This window comes from Trachemys scripta, chromosome 23 (genome assembly GCF_013100865.1).
Source record: "Trachemys scripta elegans isolate TJP31775 chromosome 23, CAS_Tse_1.0, whole genome shotgun sequence".
In the NCBI taxonomy this organism is placed as follows: domain Eukaryota; kingdom Metazoa; phylum Chordata; order Testudines; family Emydidae; genus Trachemys; species Trachemys scripta.
The window spans coordinates 1,273,092-1,296,289 of NC_048320.1; the positions used below are offsets into that span (position 1 = coordinate 1,273,092).

Consider the following 23,198-nt stretch of genomic DNA (forward strand, 5'->3'; position numbering starts at 1 on the left):
TGACTCATTACAGAGCCCAGAGCCAGAGCTTCCAGTGGAGATGGGGGAAAGCAGGTTTGCTGTTCAGCCAGGGAAGGTGTGTGGGTAGGGAGTGGGGAACACAAGCTATCCTCCTGCAGTGCTGAAGCTCGTGACAGTGCTAGGGGCCGAGTTGGCACAGGCTAACCCCATGCAGTGTGCACGAGGCATGGGATTTACACACATTAACCCCTAGCCCCATTTTACAGATGGGGAAACTGAGGCCCGGTGAGGGCAGGGATTGGCTAGGGAAGGCAAGTGAGCCAGGACTGTAACCCAGCAGTCCGGATTCAGAACCCAGCTCTGAACACTGGGACATGCCCCTCCCAGAGAGAGCCCAGGAGTCCGGGCTCCCCTCCTAGCACAGCTCTGTGCCTGCTGCAGCTGCTTGGCTGGTCGTGGGGGCCGGGGAGGCTGCAAAGAGAAGGAGACACTGTCCCTTTAAGATGGGACTTGTTTCTCTCGCTCTGGTTTGTTTACATCTTCCTCCGCTCCGATCAAGGTCTCATCACAGTCACTTTACATTTTACGCAGTTCCCAATCCCTGGTGTCCTTCCGCCTCCCACGCGTGTGTCGCTTTTAGGCCCCTCTCGTTTCCAGTCGGAGTCCACTCCCAACCCCCATTCCCACGCTGCGACTGAGGGGCAAAGTGGCCCATTCCGCAGTCTCATTCGCTCAACCCACGAAGCCATCCAGGACTATTTTGGATCGTACCATTCCTCTTCATGGGGAGGGAAGATAGGACATTCCGCGACACATACACTGAGAGAAAGGGGACCGTACGGCTACTGACTTTTGTCCTTAAAGAGCCCCTTGAAGGTCGCTTGGAGCCGTTCGAGTTTAAGACCCCTGAAAAAACAATGGTAGGGACCAAGTGCCACCCCTACTCTCTCATTGGTCTAGCCGCAGATGAAGGACCAATGGTTTTCCCGAAGAAGCCTTGGAGGCCAATGGATGATACTGTGCGCCTAGCCACGCCCACTGCTCTAGCTGATTGGCCGCAGGAGAGGCCCCGCCGCGATTCTGGGAACCGTAGTCGCTCCAGCAGGCGCGGGCCAGGGAATCGATCGGGACGGGAAACCACAAATCCCAGCATACGCCGGGGCGCGGGGTGGGCAGCGCGCTTGCGCGGAGTGGGGCGGGGTCTGGTGCCTGTATATAAGGCGAGGCAGCGGGCTGCGAGCTGCAGTTGGGAGCTAGGAGCGCAGGGTGCGGGAGGCGGACTCCCGGGGAAAGGCGGGGCTGGGCGGCCGAGGAGGAGGAGGAGGCTGGACCTGAGATGAGTGTGCCAGGTCTCGGCGCAGCAGCCAGGCAGCGGCCCGCTCCGGGGCGGGAGCAGAGGCGTTAACCCCTTCGTGGCCGCGGACACATTAACCCCTTGGGGCCTGGCGCGGACTGAACTTGGCTTGGCGGCTGCCCGCTCCCGATGCGCCGGGCGGAGCGCGCCCGCCCCTGAGCCGCTGGGGCAGGAGCCCCGCCTGAGGCGCGGAGCCCCGGCCCGCGAGCAGCAGCAGCGGCCGGGCCATGGCTGACCCCCTGCTCGCCGAGCGCCCGCAGCCGCCGCCCGGCCAGAGCTCGGCCGCGGAGCCCGCCCCGGCCCGGAGCTGGGCGGCGGGAGGAGCCGAGCCGCGGGCGGAGGAGAGCGCGTGTCGGGCTGGCCCGCCCGCCGGGGCCGGCCAGGGCCAGGGCCGCCCGGAGGGAGGCGGCGCGGCGGCGGAGGGCGGAGAATGCCCCGCCGGGGAGGGGCAGCCTGCCGCGGATGGACAAAGCGCCGGGCCCCGGCCGGCCCCGCAGTGCCCGGGCGAGGCCGGGGCGGGGGGCCGCCGGGACCGGCCCTCCGCCGGGGGCGAGGAGGAGTGGCGGCAGCCGCAGCTGGGCAAGAAGAAGCACCGGCGGCGCCCCTCCAAGAAGAAGCGGCACTGGAAGCCCTACTACAAGCTCACCTGGGAGGAGAAGAAGCTGTTTGATGAGAAGCAAAGCCAGCGGGCTTCCAGGCTCCGGGCGGAGATGTTCGCCAAGGGGCAGCCCGTGGCTCCGTACAACACCACCCAGTTCCTGATGGAGGATCATGATCAGGAGGAGCCGGATCTTAAGACTGGCCTGTACCCCAAGAAGGCTGCAGCCAAGTCGGATGATACCAGCGAGGAGGACTTCCTGGAGGAGGCGGCAGACGAGGACGGGGGCAGCGACGGGATGGGAGGCGACGGCAGTGAGTTTCTCCAGAGGGATTTCTCCGAGACTTACGAGAGGTACCATGTGGAGAGCCTGCAGAACATGAGCAAGCAGGAGCTGATCAAGGAGTACTTGGAGCTGGAAAAATGCCTTTCCAGGATGGAAGATGAGAACAACCGGCTGAGGATGGAAAGCAAAAAATACGGGGGGGACTCTGCAGAGGATCCTAGGGTAAGAGAACTAGAGCTGGAACTGGACAGGTTGAGAGCTGAGAACCTGAAGCTGTTGAAAGAGAATGAACTTCACAGACAACAGGAGAAATCTCTTTCCAAGTTTGGAGAGTGAAACTTTAGGGGGTGGGTGGGGGTGGGACTTTTTACATTGATGGAATGTAACATTATATACATGTGTATATAAAAGACAGTGGATCCTTTTTATGATACATAATCAGAATAAACCACAGCCTTGTATTGTTTTTGAAGCTATAGCTATAGTGTAGTGTGTGTTCTGTTAACTATGTGCAACTGAGAATTCCCCCCCCTTAAGATAAATGTGACTCAAGGGGAGGGGTGTGTCTGTTTGATGTGCAAGTAAATTTGACTCAACTTATGATGCATTTTATGTTTAAACCAAAAGGGGAAAAATCCAGGGGGAGGGGAAAAAACCCTAGGGAATTGTAAATCGGCTAAATTCTGAAAACAATAAAATTCATTATAGAGTTCTAATAAATTTAATTACTTGTAAATGTAACAGTTTCAGTGTGATTTCTAGAAGAATATTCAAAATAGCATTCTCCTAGGTGGGAATATGTTTTGAATAATTATTCGAGTGATTTGTATTTTTAAATGGCTTATATTGCCTAATATAAAATCAACAGAACTAAAGCTTAGACTTAATTCTTTTGCATCTCTGCTCCCTGCAGCTCACAGAACTTCCTATTTCCAATTCTAAAACACTAAAGCTCTAATGTAAGTGGGTTCATAAGCCCATTTTGTGTTCTGGTGGCTTAGCAAATATTTTTGCTGTAACAAAAGTAAATGCAGCTGGGTTGGTGGGCAAGTGGTCAGTTCTATACTTCTACTTTATCATGTTTTTGTAGTAGTCATTCACTTATTCTAACAAATTACACTAATGTTGGCCTGCCTTAAGTTTCAAGGATAGTTCTGAATTTCTAATCTCATCTGTCTAGAGCTGCTAAGAACCTAAATAAGCACTGCCTACAACACTTGTGTTTAGAGGCACCTTGATTTTTTTAATATACTTTAAACTGCAGAACAGAAGTCTGATTCTTTAATAAATGCTTAGTAAAATTGTGCAATAACCTTAGGAGTTTTAATGTACAGAAATGTGACCCATAAGTGATGGGGATAATACAATTTTTCACTGACCTACCTTATCTTAAAACCTATTTTTCTAATAATGAGAATAAAAGCAAGATACAGGGGAGAAAAAAGATCTGTATTCTCTCCCAACCACTCTGTAGAGTGGAGTGTGGTGTCAATTTTCCCTTCTGCTGAAAATTTTGCACTTTTATGTAATTGCAGAGGGTCAGACTCGGGACATTCTCTCAGTGCATAGACGAGTGAGATCTCCTTCACCCTAAAAGTCAACCTGGTGTGGATAGTAGTAAAGCCATAACTAGTAGCCATTTAAACACATGCAATTTATCAACCTGAGTGTGACTATTTCTACCAATTTTGATACTAGCCTGTATGTACAGTTTACCCAACCCTATCTAGTCAGTGTCTGAGCAGCAACTAGGCTTAAACTACAATATGCAAGTGGAGCAAATTAGATTCACCAGCTAAAGGCAATTACAGCTGGGATGGGCAGCACAAGTAATCCACATTTCAAATAGAAATTGTACAAATTAGTCCAGCCGGCCATGCAATGACCTAGGGACTCCAATATTAAGGATCAAGATGGATTTTAACTACATGTTCCTGGCAGAAATCCTGCTTTAAGGCATGTATTGCTATCAATTCTTCTTTTTGAAAGAAAAACAAAATATTAAAGATCTATTTGTGATAAATAGGTTTGTCTTAATTTTCTTTCCTTCTGCTATGACATTAGTCAGCAGAGTAGGGCTGGTGCACTATAGCTTCAGTTATAGAGAAGGAAGGCTGGTGTGAAGGAAGCACCACAGACCATGATATCAGCCTTCTGAAGAGGAAGACTGGGTGGCAGAAATCAACAGCAAGGAGTAAGTTAATTCCAAGTACAAATGAAATTCTCTCCAAGGAATATAAATACTATGGTTTGAAACTTCTACTATTCTTTCAAGTACTTTGTATGTAATATTTCTACAAATCATATTTTTCTTTTGAATTATAAAACATGCAAGATTGTGTTGTGTAACATTTTCTAGGATGGAGGGTAAGGTACAGAAAAGGGCAACAATAATGATTAGGTGTGTGGAATAGCTGCCAGATGAGGCTAGATTAGTAAAATGGGATTTTTTCAGCTTGGAAAAGAGATGACTGGAGTGGGGGGGGAGAATATGATAGCGGTCTATAAAATCATGACTGGTGTGGAGAAGGTAAATAAGGAAGTGTTGTTTACTGGAACCAAAAACTAGGGGTCACTAAATGAAATGAATAGGCACCAGGTTTAAAACAAAAGGTATTTTTTCACATGATGCACAGTCAACCTGTGGAACTTCTTGCCAGAGGATGTTGTGAAGGCCAAGACTATAAGGGTTCAAAAAAGAACTGGATAGGTCCATCAATGGCTATTAGCCAGGATGAACAGGGATGGTGGCCTTAGCACAGGATGGGCAAACTACAGCCCACGGGCCAGATCCAACCTGTGGGATTACCACCCCTGTGACACTGCAGACCCTGTCCTGCTCCCAGAAGCAGCCAGCACCATGTCCCTGGGGGAAGGGGTGTAGAGGGCTCCATGCACTGCTCTCACCTGCAGGTACCACCCCCCACAGCTCGCATTGGCCAGGAATGGGGAACTGTAACCAATGGGAGCTTCAGGGGTGGTACCTGCAGGTGAGGGCAGCACAAGGTGCCCTCTGTCCCTCCTCCCCCAGTGGCCACAGAGACATGGTGCCGGCCCCTTCCAGGAGCGGGGCAGGCAGGCAGCCTGTCTTAGCCCCACTGCATGTCGCTGCCACCCCAGAGTGGCTCCAGGTAAGCAGCACCAGGCCAGAGCCTGCACCCCAACCCCCTGCCACACCCCTCCTGCACCCCAACTCCCTGCCGAGACCCATGCCTGCACCCCAACCCCTGCCGAGTCCTCTCCTGCACTCCACACCCCCTCTTGCATCCCAACCCCCTTCCTTGAGCCCCTTCATACACTCCACATCCCTCCTCTTCCCCAACCCCTTGGCCTGAGCCCCTTCCTGCACACTGTGCCCCAGCCCTACATTCATGGCCCTGCATGGAATTTCCCCACCCACATGTGGCCCTTGGGCCAAAAAGTTTGCCCACCCCTGCCTTAGCCTCTGGTTGCTAGAAGCTGGGAATGGGCAACAAGGGATGGATCACTCTGTGATTAGCTGTTCTGTTCATTCCCTCTGGGGCACCTGATATTGGGCACTGTCAGATGACCTAGCAACTGGGCTAGATCTACTTTTGGTCTGACCCAGTCTGGTTGTTGTTATAGGAAGGAAAATAGCAGATGTGCATTATTATACAGTAACCTCAACATTTAATATTGGTGCTTCAACTTGTAGTAGGGGTCAGCAACCTTTCAGAAGTGGGGTGCCGAGTCTTCATTTATTCACTCTTAATTTAAGGTTTCGTGTGCCAGTTGTACATTTTAATGTTTTTAGAAGGTCTCTTTCTATAAGTCATTAATATATAACTAAACTATTGTTGTATGTAAAGTAAATAAGGTTTTTAAAATGTTTAAGAAGCTTCATTTAAAATTAAATTAAAATGCAGAGGCCCCCGGACTGGTAGCCAGGACCCGGGCAGCGCAAGTGCCACTGAAAATCAGCTTGCGTGCCGCCTTTGGCACACGTGCCATAGGTTGCCTACCCCCGACTTATAGTAATATACCACCATGAAGCTTAGTTTCTAATATTAACATGAAAATTTTAATTACATATGAAGAAATGTTTAGTCAAATGTCACAGCAGTGGCTATCCCAAATACAAAATGACTTCTCTAGTCTACACTAGAGTACAACCCACTTTCACTGGCAAACACATTTCTACAAGCTAGTTCAAACACTCAACAAATATCTCTTCCAGGACATTTACAAAGGCGTTAGCAAATTGATGGGGGTTCTTCCAGCATGGAGGGCCAATTCTCCAAATCAATGCTTTGATTTAATCCGTGGTTTCCATATGGGATTGAGCTTTTGGACCTCTGGGGAATGCTTTAGTGAAAAGGGGAGTCCTGTAGTAGGTGAGAGTAGGGTTATTTCTAATCTTTTTAAGAGGGATTTCCAGTGAGAAGGGTCCTCCTTCAGCTCTCTTGTGTTTATACCTGTTAACCTGCAGCACATCAGGCAATCCTAGATGATGCAACACGTTGCAGAGACAGAGGCTGTGCCCACAACAGGGTTGGCAGGTTAGAGAGAGGTAGGCTTCCCTCCTTCTCTCCCCCCCATGGTTGGCCTCTCACATTAAAGGGCTTTGGCAATCAGTAGAAGATCTGGTAACAGACAGGCAGATAGATAAGTTGCAGAACACCAGTGTAATACATGCTCTTTGGCTCATCTTCTAGAGCCAGGCCTCTACATTATGCATCTGCTGCATCTGTGAACTTTTTGTCTAGATCCAGCTAGAGTGAAGAGTAGTCCAGACTGGCAGTGCTAAGCACATGCCCCACTGTGGCCAGATCATCTGAGGAGAACAGGTGCAATCGTCTTGGTAGCCAAAGATGAAAGTAAGTGCTTTGAGGGTTGCAGCTACATCATGGGGGAGGATAGCTCAAGTGGTGAGAGCATTGGCCTGCTAAAGCCAGGGTTGTGAGTTCAATCCTTGAGGGGGCCATTTAGAGATCTGGGGCAAAAATATGCCTGGGGATTGGTCCTGCTTTGAGCAGGGGGGTTAGACTAGATGACCTCCTGAGGTCCCTTCCAACAATTCTGTGTGTAGACAAGACCACACATTTTGGTTTCAATTCTGACCCTATCCATTGCACCATATATGAAAAATTGATCCACATTGAGATAAGCAGCTTACAGGGCATACTGCCATCCTAGTAAAATATATAGTGCCTAAAACTCCAGTGTTGTCAGTGATCTAGTAATTCTCCCATTTTGTGCTTCAGGAATACCTTTTAGTTTTCATTCTTAGCACTATTAAGGGTATATATGTGTTGAGCATTTGAACACATTTGATACACTGGTCATTGATAAAGAAGCAGTCTTCAGATGACAGCATTACAGTTTCCTCCCTATTCAGATGTTATTTTTAACCAGTGGGGTTGTTCTCCCTTTTTCCTGAAGGGAATGATTACACTATTCCAAGGTATGTGTTCCAGAAAGACCTGCAAAGATTGCTCTCTGCCACCACTCTTATTTAGACCTATTAATCCATGAGGATAACTCCTGTAGTTCCAGACCACAGGAATGGTTGTTACTCTGACACTTGCTAAATATAAAGAAAAATGTTATGCAAGTAATTATGGATCTGCTCAATCTCAGAATTAAACCCTTTTCTATCAGGTAGTAACATGGGGTGTATAGTTACTCTTTTACAGCATTCATTACAACTAGCAAAATGAATCCGCGTCCTGCTGATGCATTGCTCTCCACCCACATTAAAAGGGAGACCAGTTGTAACAGGATTTGATAGTATCTCTGTTTTTATAATTTTGCATTTCTGGGATCAGCTGTTTCTTCATCTTTTGCCTAAAATAAGGGAAAGTATTCCAACAGTTCTATTTTTAGCAAGTGGAAAAACCTCACAATGAAATAAGTTTAAACATTCTCAGTCCAGAGATCCATTTTTTACAAATCCAATTCTCAGGCTCTTGTAATTGGCTGCTATAAAGTTGAAGTATATTTTGATCATCCTGCCTGTTTGTTCTGGCAGCAGCAAACAGAATTGCTGCAAGCGTGTTCCTTTCCAGCAGACCCCAGAGTCATGATGAGGGAGAACTTTGACATGCGGAGTCTCATAAGGCTGAATCCTCAGCACTGTTGTTTAACAACCAGTAGGTAATATTTAGATGACACTGGCTGCAATGCCAGCGACATACAGATTTATTTTCTAGTGCAGTCTCCTTGATCTTAGTGAATTGAAGAAATTGGAGCCGGCATAAAGGATACGTGGTGCAAACAACTTATTGATTCTAGTTAGAGGGAAATACTTCAAAGAACTGGCAAGCACCACTGCCTTACTCTTTGGGGACATATCTGCCCTCTTCAAGTTAAGACCATGCTGCCTTAGGGTCAAACCAGACTTATTAGTGCCTTTGATATAGATTCATAGAATATCAGGGTTGGAAGGGACCCAGGAGGTCATCTAGTCCAACCGTCCCCCCCACACACACACACTCTCAAAGCAGGACCAATCCCCAGACAGATTTTTGCCCCAGAACCCTAAATGGCCCCCTCAAGGATTGAACTCACTAGCCTGGGTTTAGCAGGCCAATGCTCAAACCACGGAGCTCTCTCTCCCCCAAATAATAACAGACTCTGAGTGCCCTGACAATTAAATGTTGCAACATAGTAATACCCCAGCAGCATTTAAAAAAACCAAACACACAGACAGGGACAAGTAACTAAGTAAGCTGGTCATGTACAAAAAAGCTCCAGTCACTCTGGGAACATACCCTGAGTCCTCATCAAAAAGCCCCATCAAACAGATGGCTTTAGCAGTGTGGCGAGGTCACCAAATTTGGGCTATTTTGGACTGAAGGGAGCAAGTTCTAGGGCCCTGATTGCAAACCCTGTATGGATTAGTTTAAACTAATCAATGTGAGTGTTGACACTCAAAAGTTGCACTAGTTTAACTATATCAATTTAAAAATCACACCTTTAGTTAAGCAACTTTTGATATGTAAATCAGGCCTCAGTTTGGTTTTTAAATGGTTTTAAAACCATCATTAGCATAAACCTGCAGCTAAATGAAAATAGAGCTAAATGAAATATAAATGGGTATAAAAAAAAAAGTCATATGGAAAGATGGTTATACACCTGAGCAGTTAGAAAAGGGGGTAAGCTGTGATTAAATAAAAGCCAAACTTTTATATAAACTGGTGAAACAGCGTGGAAGCAAAATAGTCTTTGACTCCAGAGTAATGCAAGCAAGGAATTTTCTGCAGAAAATTGTCTCTGCTCAGTTTCATCTTCCCAGTGTAAAAGATCCTTCATTACTCCTGTTGCACATTTTGTAAAACAGTTTTCAGTAAAATGGCAGCACTCAATCTCAGGGTTTTACAACCTACGAACTACACCTCTTGATACCGTTGGGCAGGTCGGCATTACATTCATTGCACAGGTAGAAGAAATTGTGGCTAAGGCCCAGATCCACAGAGGAAGCATTTAGGAGCCTAAAAACCTTTGTGAAGCTGGGCGTAAGTAACTTGTCCAAAGTTGCACAGTGAGTCTGTGAAAAAGTCAAGAATACAACCCAGATTTCCTAGTCCCCAGTCATATGCTTTAAGCAGTATACGAATATGTTAAATACATCAAAATACATTAAAAGGTGAACCATACCCCTCATGTACCATAGCATCGAGACATTACCCACACACTGTCACAATTCCCACTGCTCATCAGGACACTGGACCTGTTTGTGCCATCTCAAGAACTGCCTTCCATGCCACCTATATCATCTTGAGGTTTGCACATGAAGAACACGCTACTCACTTTTCTGTTTCTACAGCTCCTTTCCAACAGCTAAAGTAATGAAACTAATCACTCAAAGACAAGGTTTGTTCCAGTTCATTTATCAGGGTATTTCAACAACTAGTTGAAAAGTTACCAGTCTAGCCCTAGCCAGGCAGGTACTTTTTAAAAAGTCTCTACAAATGGCACACTGACAGTTGTTGCCTCACTTCGCAATAGCAGCAGAGAGGAGGCCACATTAAATGTGATCCATTGGGTTCAGCAAGTGAAAATTCCCTGGGGGAATTCTGGGTGTAGTATGGTTTAAATGCATAAAATAAAGGATTATATTCAGGGATTATTTTTCAGTACACTGCCTAGAAAATTACACTGTACAATAAGTACAGTAGAAGCATGAAAATAGACATTTTCTAGGAAAACGCAAGTTATTGTACCAAATGTTCACTCAAAATAAAATTAGATCTTCCTCTCAGTTATGTCTACATTTGGTTTCTGATACAAGACTAACTTTGTATTAATTGTCTGATCTCAGAGTCAGATAAGTATTTAGAAATTAACAGAAAGGCTTTAGAAAAATTAAATAAATTTTCAAAAATTATTTTCCCCAGAAACTATTTACTCTAATTTTTATACAGTATTAAAAATAAGCATGCACCAGGGATTGTGTTTTGAGAACTCTATCATCAGGTATTTGAGTAACTATGGCTATCTGTATTTGTGTACGAATACTAGTTCAAATTCTGCTACTTACACGGGTGCCCATCTGGAGTAACTCTTGCAGTCAATGAAGTTACTTCAGATTTATACTGGGGTAAAAGACCTGAATTTGGCATTCGATTACAAAAACAATATAACCCACACATTAAAATAATGGTTGTATTCACACTGGATTTTTTTTTTATCACCTCTATTTTTACACATGGGGAGACTGAAGCCGAGAGGATTGCAAAAGATTAAAATACAAGTGAATGGTAATGCATAGGTATCAGAGTAGCAGCTGTGTTAGTCTGTATCCGCAAAAGGAACAGGAGTACTTGTGGCACCTTAGAGACTAACACATTTATTAGAGCATAAGCTTTCGTGGACTACAGCCCACTTGGGGTAAAAGAAAGCTTATGCTCTAATAAATTTGTTAGTCTCTAAGGTGCCACAAGTACTCCTGTTCTTCTTTTTGGTAATGCATAGTTCTCACATCTCCGGCCTCCCAAGCCCGTATCCACCCAAAAGAATCAGATCTCTCTTGAGTTTAAAAGCAGCTACTGTGGAGTATTAGCAAACCAGCCATTACTTCTGAACACAAGTGTAACGAAGAGAGCTGGCTTGTCCTTTGGAGGCTAAGTACTTTTCAGCTAAGTGATTCTGCAGCAAAAGAGCTGCATTAGTTACTTCCTCTGCAAACACCTAGTCTATTTTATGTCGGACTGAAATACGCACGAACTGGCAGGTGTCCTTAACCCAGGAGCTAAGCAATGCCCAAGGGTCGCGTTACTTACTGGACTGTAAGGGCATTTCCCCCCCCCCCGGGATTAGCTAGGTTAGGGCCTTCTGGAGGCATAGGAAGCCCCGTGGCACTGCTCGCGCTTCGTGCCCCCCCGCTCTCGAGGCACACCCAGCTGGGCGCTCCCCCCGTTACAGGCACCGCCGGGGCTGGTGGAGAACGCGGGGGGGGCACGGCTGGAGACCCGGGGGGGGCGGGGGGGTCTCTCTTTGGGCTCGGGGTCACTCGGGGTCGTGGCCCGAGCCGCCCCCTCGGAGGCTGTAAGCGCGGGGCGAGGCGCGTCCGCTTCCCCGGCCGGCCCGGGGCCCGGAGCCCGGCCCGCTCCCCAGGCCAGGCCGCCGGGGGGCTCCGCCTCTGGGCTCACCTCCCCGTTTGGCTGCGAGGCGCAGGACGAGCCCCGGGGCTCCCGCTGTGGGGAGGGAGGCGCCGGGGGGGAACAGCCGCTCACCGCGGCGCGCCCCGCCGGCTCCAGCGCAGGGCCGGCCCAGGCCGCCCCACAAAATGGCCGCCGCCTCGCTCGCCCAGCAGCTGGGGCAGTCCAAGCCGCCGCTCGGACTCGGAGCTGCCCGCTCGCCCAATCAGCTATCGCCGTCGGGATGATTGGCAGCAGACCCTCAGACCAATGGGAAAAGCGGTCACTGGGCAACGGGCGTAAAGCCAATAGCGCTACCCGCAGGGGCTGGTGGGAATTGTAGTCCACTAGGAGCGAACGCGCCCGCAAAGTTGAATAGGCCGTAGGGACGGGAAGAGACTATAAATCCCGTGAGGCACCGTTCCGGACAGCTCTCTCCCCCCATTGGGGGCGGGGACAGGGCAGGGTGGCTGTGGGGCTGCACCTGGGGAGCTGGGCTTCTGCAGCAGCACCTGGCTGGGGGCAGCAGGTAGGTTAGTGATGGTGATAAGCGGACAGAGGCATCAGCTGTTCGTCCCTCCTCCCAGCGGTGGGAAATCTCAGCACAAGGCATATGCGGCCCTGGGCTAACCTGCCTATCGCAGTGTGCAGGCATTCCCCATCAATAAGTGCACACACCCTGCCATCTCCTCGAGTGTCCTCATTTAATCTAACGATACCTGCACCATGCAAGACTTAACCTCTTGCAATTTGCAGGCATTGTCCCTAAGTACTCCCCCAGACGATTCCTCCCATGTCAGCCTTTAATCCTGCACAATGCATGGGTTTTCCATTTGCAATCTGCAGCCTCTCACTCCCCAGATGTAATTTGATGTAAACATCTCTGAAAAAAAATGCAGCAGTGTTCCCTGGCCATTTGCAGTCTCCTTCCTGCAAAATAAATTGCTCAAACCTTTTTGCACAGATATAATTGATTAAAATATACCAGAAAAAATGCTTGAGTTTTCTTGTTGCCATTTCAAAGCAGTTGGTTCAAAATAATCCCCAAATCTTTTTCAAAAATATATTTCCATCGAACAGTTACAGATCCACAAAGCAAGTTTTCCTGTTCAGTTTGCAGCCTGCCCCCACTGGGAATGTAATTGTTTGAAGGAAATACATATGCAGAAATGCACCAAGCATAATGGTTTTAATTAGCCGCATCTGCAAAATGCATGACTTTTTCTAATGCTTGTATGGCTTGCAAGTGCCTGTAGCCATTTTTCCTCCTCAAAAGCAAAGAGGTGGTGAGAATGTTGCCTCAGTTTGCACAGCCAAAACTGGGAAGGCTCTGTCCAGCCAGTAGTAGTAGAGACTGAGGAGTGACTTAAAAAAACCAAAAACATGATCTTACACATTTTGGAAAACATCACAGAACTGGGGCTGCTATTTTGTAGACCTGCGGCAGACTCTGTAGCTCACTTGGGAGGGAGCCATTTCATTTTGGATGCAGATTTTCTTGGGAGGAAGGGATGTGTCTAATGAGACATTTAAAATTTCGCTTTGTGTTTTTCCCAAACTTGTGTGGAACGTCACGGCTTGATCCCTGTTTTCCTGCCCGCATAGTAGGACCTGCAGCTTGAAGCTGAGCTGGATCTTGGGCCCTCCCTTTTGTTGCAAACTGCAGGCACTTAACTCTTTGATGTCTTTCCCTTATTTAAAGTTGTTACTAGCAAACAGAAAAGTTCCCAAACGTAGGTGTGCCTTAGAGAAAGAAAAATGGCTCCCTCTCCTAGAGGAAATGGACAGGTACTAATGGTGCTCTTTTTCTGCTCATTTGTTAAATACTGACAGTGTGCTTGGTGCTGTACAGCCGTTAAAAAGGAAGGCATGACTTTTGCTCCAAAGAGTTTATAGGCTAAGCCCCAATCCTGCAGACTGCTGCCTTTGTGGACATAGAGGTCTGCCGTTATGGAGCAGTCTGCAGGATTGGTCCCTTTATAGACAGCACAAGAATGCACTGTGATGGTCAAATAAACTAGGAGGCTCGGGGGCAGTGATTTAATTTCACAAATTTTCCTAGTGTTTCTCCTGTTGTTACCAGATGCAGCGTTGCCTGCCTTGATAATCCATCTGCTAAACAGCCTTGGTGGCTGATCCATGGTTATCATCAACTGCCTCAGATGTGATGCCATTATTGTCAGACTTTCTGGAAGTTTTAATTCTGGTGAACAATGTGACAGAGTAATGTCAATATACTTTGGGGGCGGGGACGCTTTTACCCTGCTGCAGCTTTGTGTGTTGGTCACAGATTTTGCGTTAAACATGCTCTGTTGTGGTAAACAGTGCAAACTGATTTTATTTCTTAGCTTTTTGTCCTATAGTTTGCTAAAGCATTTTTAAAAAAACAACAACACAGAATTAGAAGATTGGCCAGAGAAAATACATTGGGAAAACTAGTCCTTCACTGGACCAGAAGCCAGATTTTCAAAGGTATTTGGGTGCCTAAAGATGCAAAGTGCATCATGCTAAGAATCTTTTTAAGATTCCAGTTTTAAAGCAAACAACCTCAGTTTTGAAATTCAAAACTTCATTCCGCTGAAGGTCAGTTTTCACATTGAAACATGCAACATTTTGAAATTTCAAGTGTTCCGGAAAAAAAAAATCCAATAACTAATAATACACCCCAACCATTTTGTAAAAATGTGTGTAAGGTAAAATTTGGGGAGTGGAAATGGCCCAGAATGAAATGGGCAATTTTTTTTATTTTTTTTTTGCAAATCATTGTCTTCTACCCGTCCCTCATATATCTATATCTATATATTGCATAGCTTAAATCAATGGGGGTGGGAAGGATAGCTCAGTGGTTTGAGCTATTGGCCTGCTAAACCTAGGGTTGTGAGCTCAATCCTTGAAGAGAGGGCCATTATAGGGACCTGGGGCAAAAATCTGTCTGGGGATTGGTCCCACTTTGAGCAGAGGGTCGGAGTAGGTGACCTTCCGAGGTCCTTTCCAATGCTGATATTCTATGGTTTCTAAACAGTTTCACTTCCTGGTTCTCATGCACAAGCATTTGCTGTAATGTTTCAGCTACCAGTACTGCAGGGGAATGGTGTAAGTCTTTAGTTTTTAACTATCTCCTTTTGAATTATAAAAACAGCCCCAAACACCATGGAAATATTGCTTTTCACTTTAGGTTTTGTAAGTGATTACAAAATCTCAGTTCAGGGCTGTACTTGTCCAAACTGTGTCCCCTTAAGATCAGGGAGAAATAGTTGCATTTGGGTGAGTATTGTGTGCCTATGATCTTCATTAGCAGCAGCGTTGGTAGCGACACCTATAGTAAAGGTTGCCTGACGCTTTCCATTATAAGACCCTGTTTTCAGTTGCTGATAACTTTGCCAAAGTTCAACCAATGTGGCAAAATTTTCCATGTTGTGTCTCTGCCATGGGATAATTTTTTTATTTATTTGTTTTTTTTTGGGAGGGGCATTAATTAAAATGATTCAGCAGTTTCTGAGAATTAAGTTAGAAGCAAATTCTTTAATGCTCTTTCATTAAGAAGCTGTAGTGCCTCAGTGCTCTGGAGCAGGAACTTGAAATTTCTCAGAGAGGTTGCCCTTGTGTCAGGGAGGTGCCTTTTACCGTCCCTATGATTATCCACCCAAATATGGTCAAATTATAAACCTCTGAAAAAACATGGCCGTTTGCACATGCTCAGTGGGGACTTGTTTTCCAACTAGCCCATCTGCAGTGAGCATGCTCCATCCCCTCACAGCTCAGTCTGAGCAGGCACCATTCCCACAGGGCACCTGATGAACACTGTGAGCAGAGTCTGTCTTATGGCTGAAGGGTCTGAGCAGGACTTTGCATGGCGGCTGGGGAGCCAGGCCCCCGGACAGGGAGCAGGGAGAGTCTCTCTCCTGCCCTCTCAGTGCCCCCCTGCTCATGCCCAGGCAGTATGCAGGAGTAGGAAGAAACAGCCTGATTTGAATGCCGAGGGCTCGGGAGCTGTGGGAAGGGGGGTAGGAATAGAGGGATGAAGTCACCTCTCAATCTTTTTGAGAAGCTGAACAGACTGAGCTCTTTCAGTCTCTCACTGTAAGACAGCAGTCCCCCTCCCCTTACCTCTGTCTATGCTTCCCTGGGGCTGGGAGTGGAGATGCAGCCTGGGGGAGGGGGAAGGGAGCCGAGGCTGGAGCTGCAGCTGGGTATAGGTCTGGCACCAACCTGTGGCATGAGGCTGGGGATGGGGCCGGCAGTGAGCCGCACCAAGGCCAGGGACGGAGCAGGGTCTGGGTGGTGCCCTGCTGCGCCCCCAGATGTTCCTCCACACCCTGAGGTGTGCCCCACAGTTTGGGGACCTCTTCTGTAAGGCATTTTCTTGGGCCCTTGAATAATTTTTGTGGCTCTTTTCTGCTCCCTCTCCAATTTTTCAGCATCCTTTTAAAATTGTGGAGGGAACTGTAACCACATTCCAGCACCAGTCTCCCCAGTGCTGTGTACAGAGGTAAAGTCACCTTTCTTGTCCTACTCTCTGCTCCCCTCTTTATACCATCAAGGTGTTAGTTTTACCTTATAGAGCCCTAAATGTTTTGGGACCTGGGAGATGTTCTCTCCACATGATGCACTGCCACCGGTGGGAGCAGCCGAGGTGCCCAAGCTGGTGCTCCCTCAGGAGGAATGAAGGGGAGCTGCTGGCAGGGCATTTTCCAGGGGTTCTTTGCTTTTAGAACTTGCTCCCCCATTAGGTCCACCAGAGTCCCCCCCCCTTCAGATTATGCTGCAACATCCATCTTTTCCCCCTGTGTGTTCAGGCTGTCGAGGAGGGTGCAGGCCGCAATAATAGATTCATGAGCAGTCCCGGGCCTATGTTTATGTTGTAATTGTTAATGTCTGGGCCAGCGGCGCAGAGCACTCGATGGTGTCTATAAGAGAAGCGGCCGTTACTTGCTCAGCTGGGATTTCCCTCACAGGCTGTTAATGGGGAGCAACGTACAGGGTGTAGCAGATCACGCCGATGCTCCACGTGTCCGTGGTGAATCCCACCGGCTCAGAGGTGATCACTTCCGGGGCCGGGAACTCCGGGGTGCCGTGCAGCACCTTCACGGGGCTCTTTGGATCTGAAGGGGCAAGAGAGGAGCAGTCCAGCATCCCCATCCCTGCAGACCGTGCTTCCCCCAGCAACAGCAAGGGGGCAGCACAGCCTCCCCGTGTCCATGTCTCTGGGATCCCCTCTGTGACACACTGCTTTGTATTTGCAGGGGAGCAGCACCCTAGGGTAACCAGGATCAGAGCCGCGCCGGGCGCTGCACAGCCGGTGAGAGACAGGCCCTGCCTACAGAGCTCACAGCCTGATCGATGGGACAGCTAGCCCCATTAGGCAGGTGGGGATCAAAGGCACTGAGAGGGTCAGTCACTTGCCCGAGTCACCCGTGGAGCCTGTGGCAGAGCCAGGAATTGCAGCCGGGTCTCCTGCGTCCCAGCCCAGTGCCTAGTCCACAAGGCCAACCTGCCTCTAGGAGGTACTGTTCTCAAACAGAAAGCAACACAAGCACGTGCTTTTCCAAAACCAGATGAGAACGTACTGGAGTTCGAAGGCCGGTCTGAACTGCTCCTGTCTCTGTTTCTAGGCAGCGCTGGCCCCTCGGGGTGACTCCGGCTGTGTGATGTAACACTTTTATCAACCTCAGGTCACAGACTGCCAGGGCCGCGATTTCGTAAGGGGCGTCGATGGCTGACTTGGTGCCGGAAGGGCTGGGGCTCACCGTGGAGGCCTGTGGCCCGTGAAGGAGCTGGACTTGCTGCAGAATGAGAACCAAAGCGCTGGCGATTGCTAGGGTAGGAAGAAGCCAGGAGAAGGCTCTCCAAGAAGGAGAAGCATTGGAACCACATATTGAGCTCAGCTGGAAGGATGAGAAGCAAAGCCAGCGGGCTTCTGGGGTCAGGGCAGAGATGTTCACCAAGGGGCAGCCCGTGGCTCCTTACATCATCACTCAGTTCCTGATGGAGAATCATGACTAGGAGGAGCTGGATCTTCAGACTGGCCTTTACCCCAAGAGAACTGCAGTCAAGTCAGATGGTACCAGCAAGGAAGACTTCCTGGAGAAGAAAGAGGGGTGGTACGAAGTGACGAGACCAAGGCGAGTTCCTCCAGAGATATACGTGGAGATCGGGTTTTCACCCAGACAGTCCAGGTTTCAGCTTGTGTGTCCGGGTGCCATTTGACTAGCCCTGACGTCCATGGTTTTTTATCTGTGGCAATCCTAAGCGGAAGGAAGGCGGCAACGCAGCAACAGCAGCCGCCACCTCCAGGGCCGGGCGGCTCATGGTGCCATGTGGCGTGTAGGGGCGGGGCTTTGGGGGAGAGCTGGAGTGGGGCGGGGCCTCAAGGGAAGAGGTGGAGCAGGGGTGGAGCCTTGGGGACAGAGGCGGGGCAGGAGGCAGGACCTCGGGAGGCCCGTTAACAGCCATTAGAAAGCCGGCAACCCAAGGTGGAGAGCCTGAGCAAGGAGGCTGGTCGGGGAGTGCCCGGGGTGGAGGGAGCCTCTCCAGGAAGGAGGAAGTGATCAAGAAGCTGCAGAGGGAGCAGGGTGAAGGAGCTGGAGTTTGCCATCGAGCTCTCCGAGCTGAGACCCAGCAGCTGGTGAGAGAGAAAGGGCCGGCACATTTAGACGTCTCGTTGTTGATGTGCAGACTGCCCCTGCTTTCCTCAGAGGCTGCAGGCCCTTGACACTTTCCTCTCCTGCCCTCGCCTTCAGTGACGCCCTGAAATCTGGGATGCAGGCTGGGGCTTGCCAAGGGCGTTAGGTGCCCAGATCCCATGAAGCTTGGCCCCTAACTTGCCAGGTCTCCTTTGGAAATCCCAGTCTGCAGCTTTTGAACTGACCAAATACTCACCCCCCGCATTTGAGGATGCAAACTTTACTCACATGCCCCCCCCTTCCTGTAAATCTCAGGGGACCCCGGAGTACGTTAGGGTCTAGAGGAGACTCGTTAAAGGCCCTGGCCACGCTGGGATCACAGACGGCAGAGATTCCTTAACTAGTGTGGACAGAATTTTATCACTCTGAGACTCTCACCAGCCCAACACCCCACGGACTAACCCTTTCTGAGGTGCCAGCACCACTGTGGGGAGTTCAGGCGTGTAGCCTGGAGTCCCCAGACCCAGTTCAAGCATGGTTCAGCTTGGCAGCATACAATGGAGCCAAATCATGGCTTAGACAAATCCCCAGCAGCATTTAGGCTTTTCCTGGGCTTGTTCCATGCCCTGCAAGACCAAAGCATGTTTGGGGTCTGCTGCACTGTAACCAGATCTTGCCTCCTGGTACTTGGATAGTTTAAATGGGACTTTCTGTGTCACTTAGGGAAGCAGGCAGAGCCCTGCAGGCAATTACCCAGTTGTGTGTATCCAGCACAGGTCCGAGCGCAGTGTGAGCCTGTCTTCCTTTCTTTCAAGGGCTTGTTTTCTGTTGCTTCCGAGATCTTCTTGACTGTGTTCTGATTTAGGGCCTGATCCTGAGCGGAGCTGTGTCCCCGCTGCTCCTATCAAACACAATGGGAGTGCAGGGTGCACAACACTTGTAAACATTGGGAATGACGGTCTTAAATCCTGATCGCCAAGACCCCTGTTCAGCAGGGTATTTAAGCGTGTGTCTAATTTGACTCTGCTCACATGCTCACATGCCTTGCTGACTCAGGGCACGGATGTCTAGAAGCACAGGCAGAATTAAAATCCCCTGATCTCTTTAGACCAACTCCATTTACAAAAGCACATGTTTAAAACCTAAATGATTGCCATTGTGGCTGGGAAATTATTTTTAGCCCCTGTGTTTATAGCGATTGTTTTGGAGAGGACAAGCCACCCAAATAACCACAGAGACGCTCTCCCAGCTGTCGCACTTGGCTTTAATTATCCAGCCAAGTCTCGGTGATGTTGCTGGCCAGTAATTAGAGCAGTCTCTGGAGTGCGGAGGCTGGTTTGGACCTGCTGTTCGTTACTATAAAGGCTGCGTATGTTGGTGTGTGTGCTGCACCAGCCCATGTGCTGAAGTGCTGAGTAATGGTTTGATTTGTCTCTCTGCCCTATTTTTAACCCCAAGATTAAGTTAAAGTTGTTTGTTGTCTTAAGTGTGTTAGTTTTTAAAATGTCATGGTTCAAAGATCCTAAAACTTGTGCGTGTCTGTTTTTTTAGAAGACTGAGATCAGGAAAAAATGGGAAAGTGACCGTAGAGCCATCATGGAACGGGCTGCTTCATATTATAGGAGGGAGAAGTAAACAGAGGGCTGGCTCCTGGGTGGGTGATGGGAGATAGAGCCTTTTGTCTCTAAGTCACCACTTCAAATATAGTCCAGATCAGCAGTGACTGAAGTCACTACACTGTCGCCTCTGTGAAATGATTGAAGGATTGGCTTAATCCAGCTGTTTATGGGGCTATGACAGAATCTGCCATCCCCATGTCTGGCAGGAATTGGTTACGTTATTGGCAGTGGCCACAGAGACCAAGGATTGAATGATCTGCGGAGGCTGCGCTCCCCTCTTTTGCCCCTAGACCTGGCCGGAGCACATGGGGGGGGAGGGTTTACGGGATGTGTGGGACGCTTGCCCTGCCGTACGGAGAGAGTGTTGGTTTTCCAAGCTGGCAAAAAGCAGAGGAATTAAGAGGTAAAGTGTTCCCAGGGACGGCAAGGAGAGCAAGTGTAGTCGGCAGACCAGCAAAGACTCTGACTCAGGAAGACACTTGAGCAAGTCCATGACTTCAAGCATAAGAGCAGCTCAATTACTGCACTGGAGCAGGGCCAAAGAGCGCATCTGCCTTTAATGGGACCCCTGCTGCAACTGAATTCAACCGCCTGTGTTTCTGCATTTCCCGCCCGTCACTCCTGGGTGGGATCCATTTCTCTCCCGCCCCTACTAAGCTTTCCCAAAAAGTACCAGAAGCAGCACATGCCTGTCCTGCTGCTGCGGATTCAAACAGCCGCTTCGTTTTCCAATGAATTCCATCCCCATTGGATTTGATTTTGGGGCACACGCTGAAAAGAGTCCCAACAGAGGCCTGAGAGGGCCACGGAGCTGCATGTCTGGTGCAAGGAAAACCATGGTAGGGAAGGCAAGGCAAGGCTGGCCGAGACAAGCACTATCAACAGCATGTACATGGAACCGGTTTGGCAGTAGGCGTAACTGTGCTCATTCAGTCCTTGATGCTTTGACTGAGGCTACTACCAGTCAGGCTCTTTAGTAGTGATGGGCAGATAAGAGGTCCTTGTAGGGCATGGGCAGAGCCCACTAAACCCAATTCCTACACTGCCTGCCAATGTACATAACTTCCAGTAACGAGGCTGGAATTGAACTGGCGACCTAGAGATTCAAAATGTGTCCCCCATTCCTAGTCCTCCTGAAACATCCATTGTCCTATATATTTTCCCCAAAGTAGCTTCTCTTGCTAACCCAGTCATGTGGTGGCTTAGCAGCCCATGACATCTAGTCACTTTGGGTCTGTCTTCTGCAGTTAACCTGGATTCTTATTTGGGTGCTGCCCCAACCCAGATCCCATCCACACACAAAACCTCTGATGTGAGTGTGGTGGTGCTTTACCCCCAGGTTAGCTGGCCCAGCTGGGTTCTGGGCTAATGCCCAGGTGTTGAGAGTCATGAAGTGCCTTCCACAAAGTATCAATGACCCTAAGAGACCTGCCCCTACAAGGTGTCTGAAAGCATCTAGAATCCATGCCAAATCCTGAATGGCGACTTGGTGTCCACTCCATTGTGTAAAGGAAATGACCAGGTTCAACGTGTGTGGGGAACCAGCTGCCAAAGGGAAAGAGCTGCCCTGAAAAAGTAGAGGACAAAGGTTGCTTTGAAGAAAGACCCCTTGGGCCTGATTCTTCTCTGCACTGAGGCCCCTTTACGCTGCTCTGGCAGTATACAGGTCTTCAAAGGGCTGGGCCGTGCTGAAAGCCCCCTTCACGCTGCCTGTGTGGTGTGAGAATCCAGCCCTTCAAAGACCACTCTCCGTGAGCAGCTACCAGCTCCTGCTGTTCAGACCCAAGTCCGTCAGCAGACAAGGGCAGAGCAAGCCGAGATAACAAATGCATTTCCCCCTTTTAAATCAGCGGAAAGGTCTGCTGTGCCACCATCGCGGCCAGAGCCTCCGGCACCTGGATAGAGGCAGAGTAAATTTCACATCTGATTGGCACCAGGCATAGGACCTGATCCTCTGCCCGTGGAGTCTTCAGTGCATCTGCCCTCGTGCACAATGAGTGTAAAGGATGGCCCTGGTTTAGACTGGCTTTGCCGTGGTACAAACGACAGCGTGAGGTTCAGGGCACTGGAGAACGAGGCCCAGAACGTGAGGCCTGGGCACTACCGCTCCACCACCAGGCCTCCCTTGTTGGGCTAAGTTCTGCTCTCTTACCCCAGGGTCAAGCCAGACTTCCCACCCCTGAAGTGTGTGGCATCCTGCCCAGCCTGCGCTGCAGTGAGAGTGTCTTGTCTGTCTCGTCCCCATGCGCAGTGACACGCGCGGCTCCCCAGGAGTCACAAAGGGAATCTGGGCTCTTTGACATAGTAGTCGACTTTTAAACACATTGACGTTATTCAGCAATGGGATCGGCACCGACTGTGAACGGCAAAGTAGCAGTTAATAGAAAACCAGCAGCTCTCACCCGGTGGGTAGAGGTGATTTCACTGGTATTGGGTGCATGTTGTAGCAGCTAGAGGTCCCAGTAGAGAGCAGGACCCGTGTGCTGTGTGACCCCAAACATGCACATACCCGCCCCAAGAGAGACAAAGCAATAGGCAAAGAAGGCTGGTCCCGTGGCCAGGAGTCTAGGCAGGGGATATCCATGTTCAAGACCTTGCTCTGCCATAAACTTCCTGGGTGACCTTGGTTAAATCCATTAGCTTCTCCGTGTCTCTCTGCCCCATGTGTGCAGTGAGGGGGATAGCCCTGCGCTGCTTCCCAGGGCTGGGGTGAGGTTCAATCCATTAGTGATTGCACAGTGGGGATGGGAGCCAAATAAGCAAGTGACCCGTGCAGCAGGCCTCCTAATGCCCAGTGTGGTGCACTCACCACTGCACTTCACTGTCTCGCTGAGTTCTCTGCCTCTAGGACAGACGGCACCTCAAAGCTTACAGCCGGTCTGGTCACTCACAGAGGGCGAGGCTGCTTTGGAGAGACAAAAAGGGAATCCAACCTGGGGACTAGCTTTCAGCTGTACAGGTGACAGTGCCTGCCGGTGCCCGTGGGCCAGTCAGTCACCCTTTGAATCGAGCAGTTTGGATTTCCCGGTGGCATATTTTATAGTGGGCAAAGGAGACCCTGAGCTTCATTTCACCACCCTGCAGACAGCCGTGGAAAGGGCCCCTGAGCTGCTATTCTGCACCTAGTTGGGCTGGTGTCTGGCTCCCAGCCTTGG

At 49.3% G+C, this 23,198-nt stretch overlaps 1 protein-coding gene across 1 annotated transcript; it reads left to right on the top strand.

Moving 5' to 3' along the window:
• The first annotated feature begins 1,219 nt into the window (after positions 1 to 1,219).
• Positions 1,220 to 3,503, top strand: HEXIM1 (HEXIM P-TEFb complex subunit 1). Its single transcript, XM_034756150.1, has one exon. It carries the CDS (start codon positions 1,543 to 1,545, stop codon positions 2,533 to 2,535), a length of 993 nt encoding a protein of 330 aa, XP_034612041.1. The 5' UTR covers positions 1,220 to 1,542; the 3' UTR covers positions 2,536 to 3,503.
• Positions 3,504 to 23,198: the final 19,695 nt, after the last annotated feature.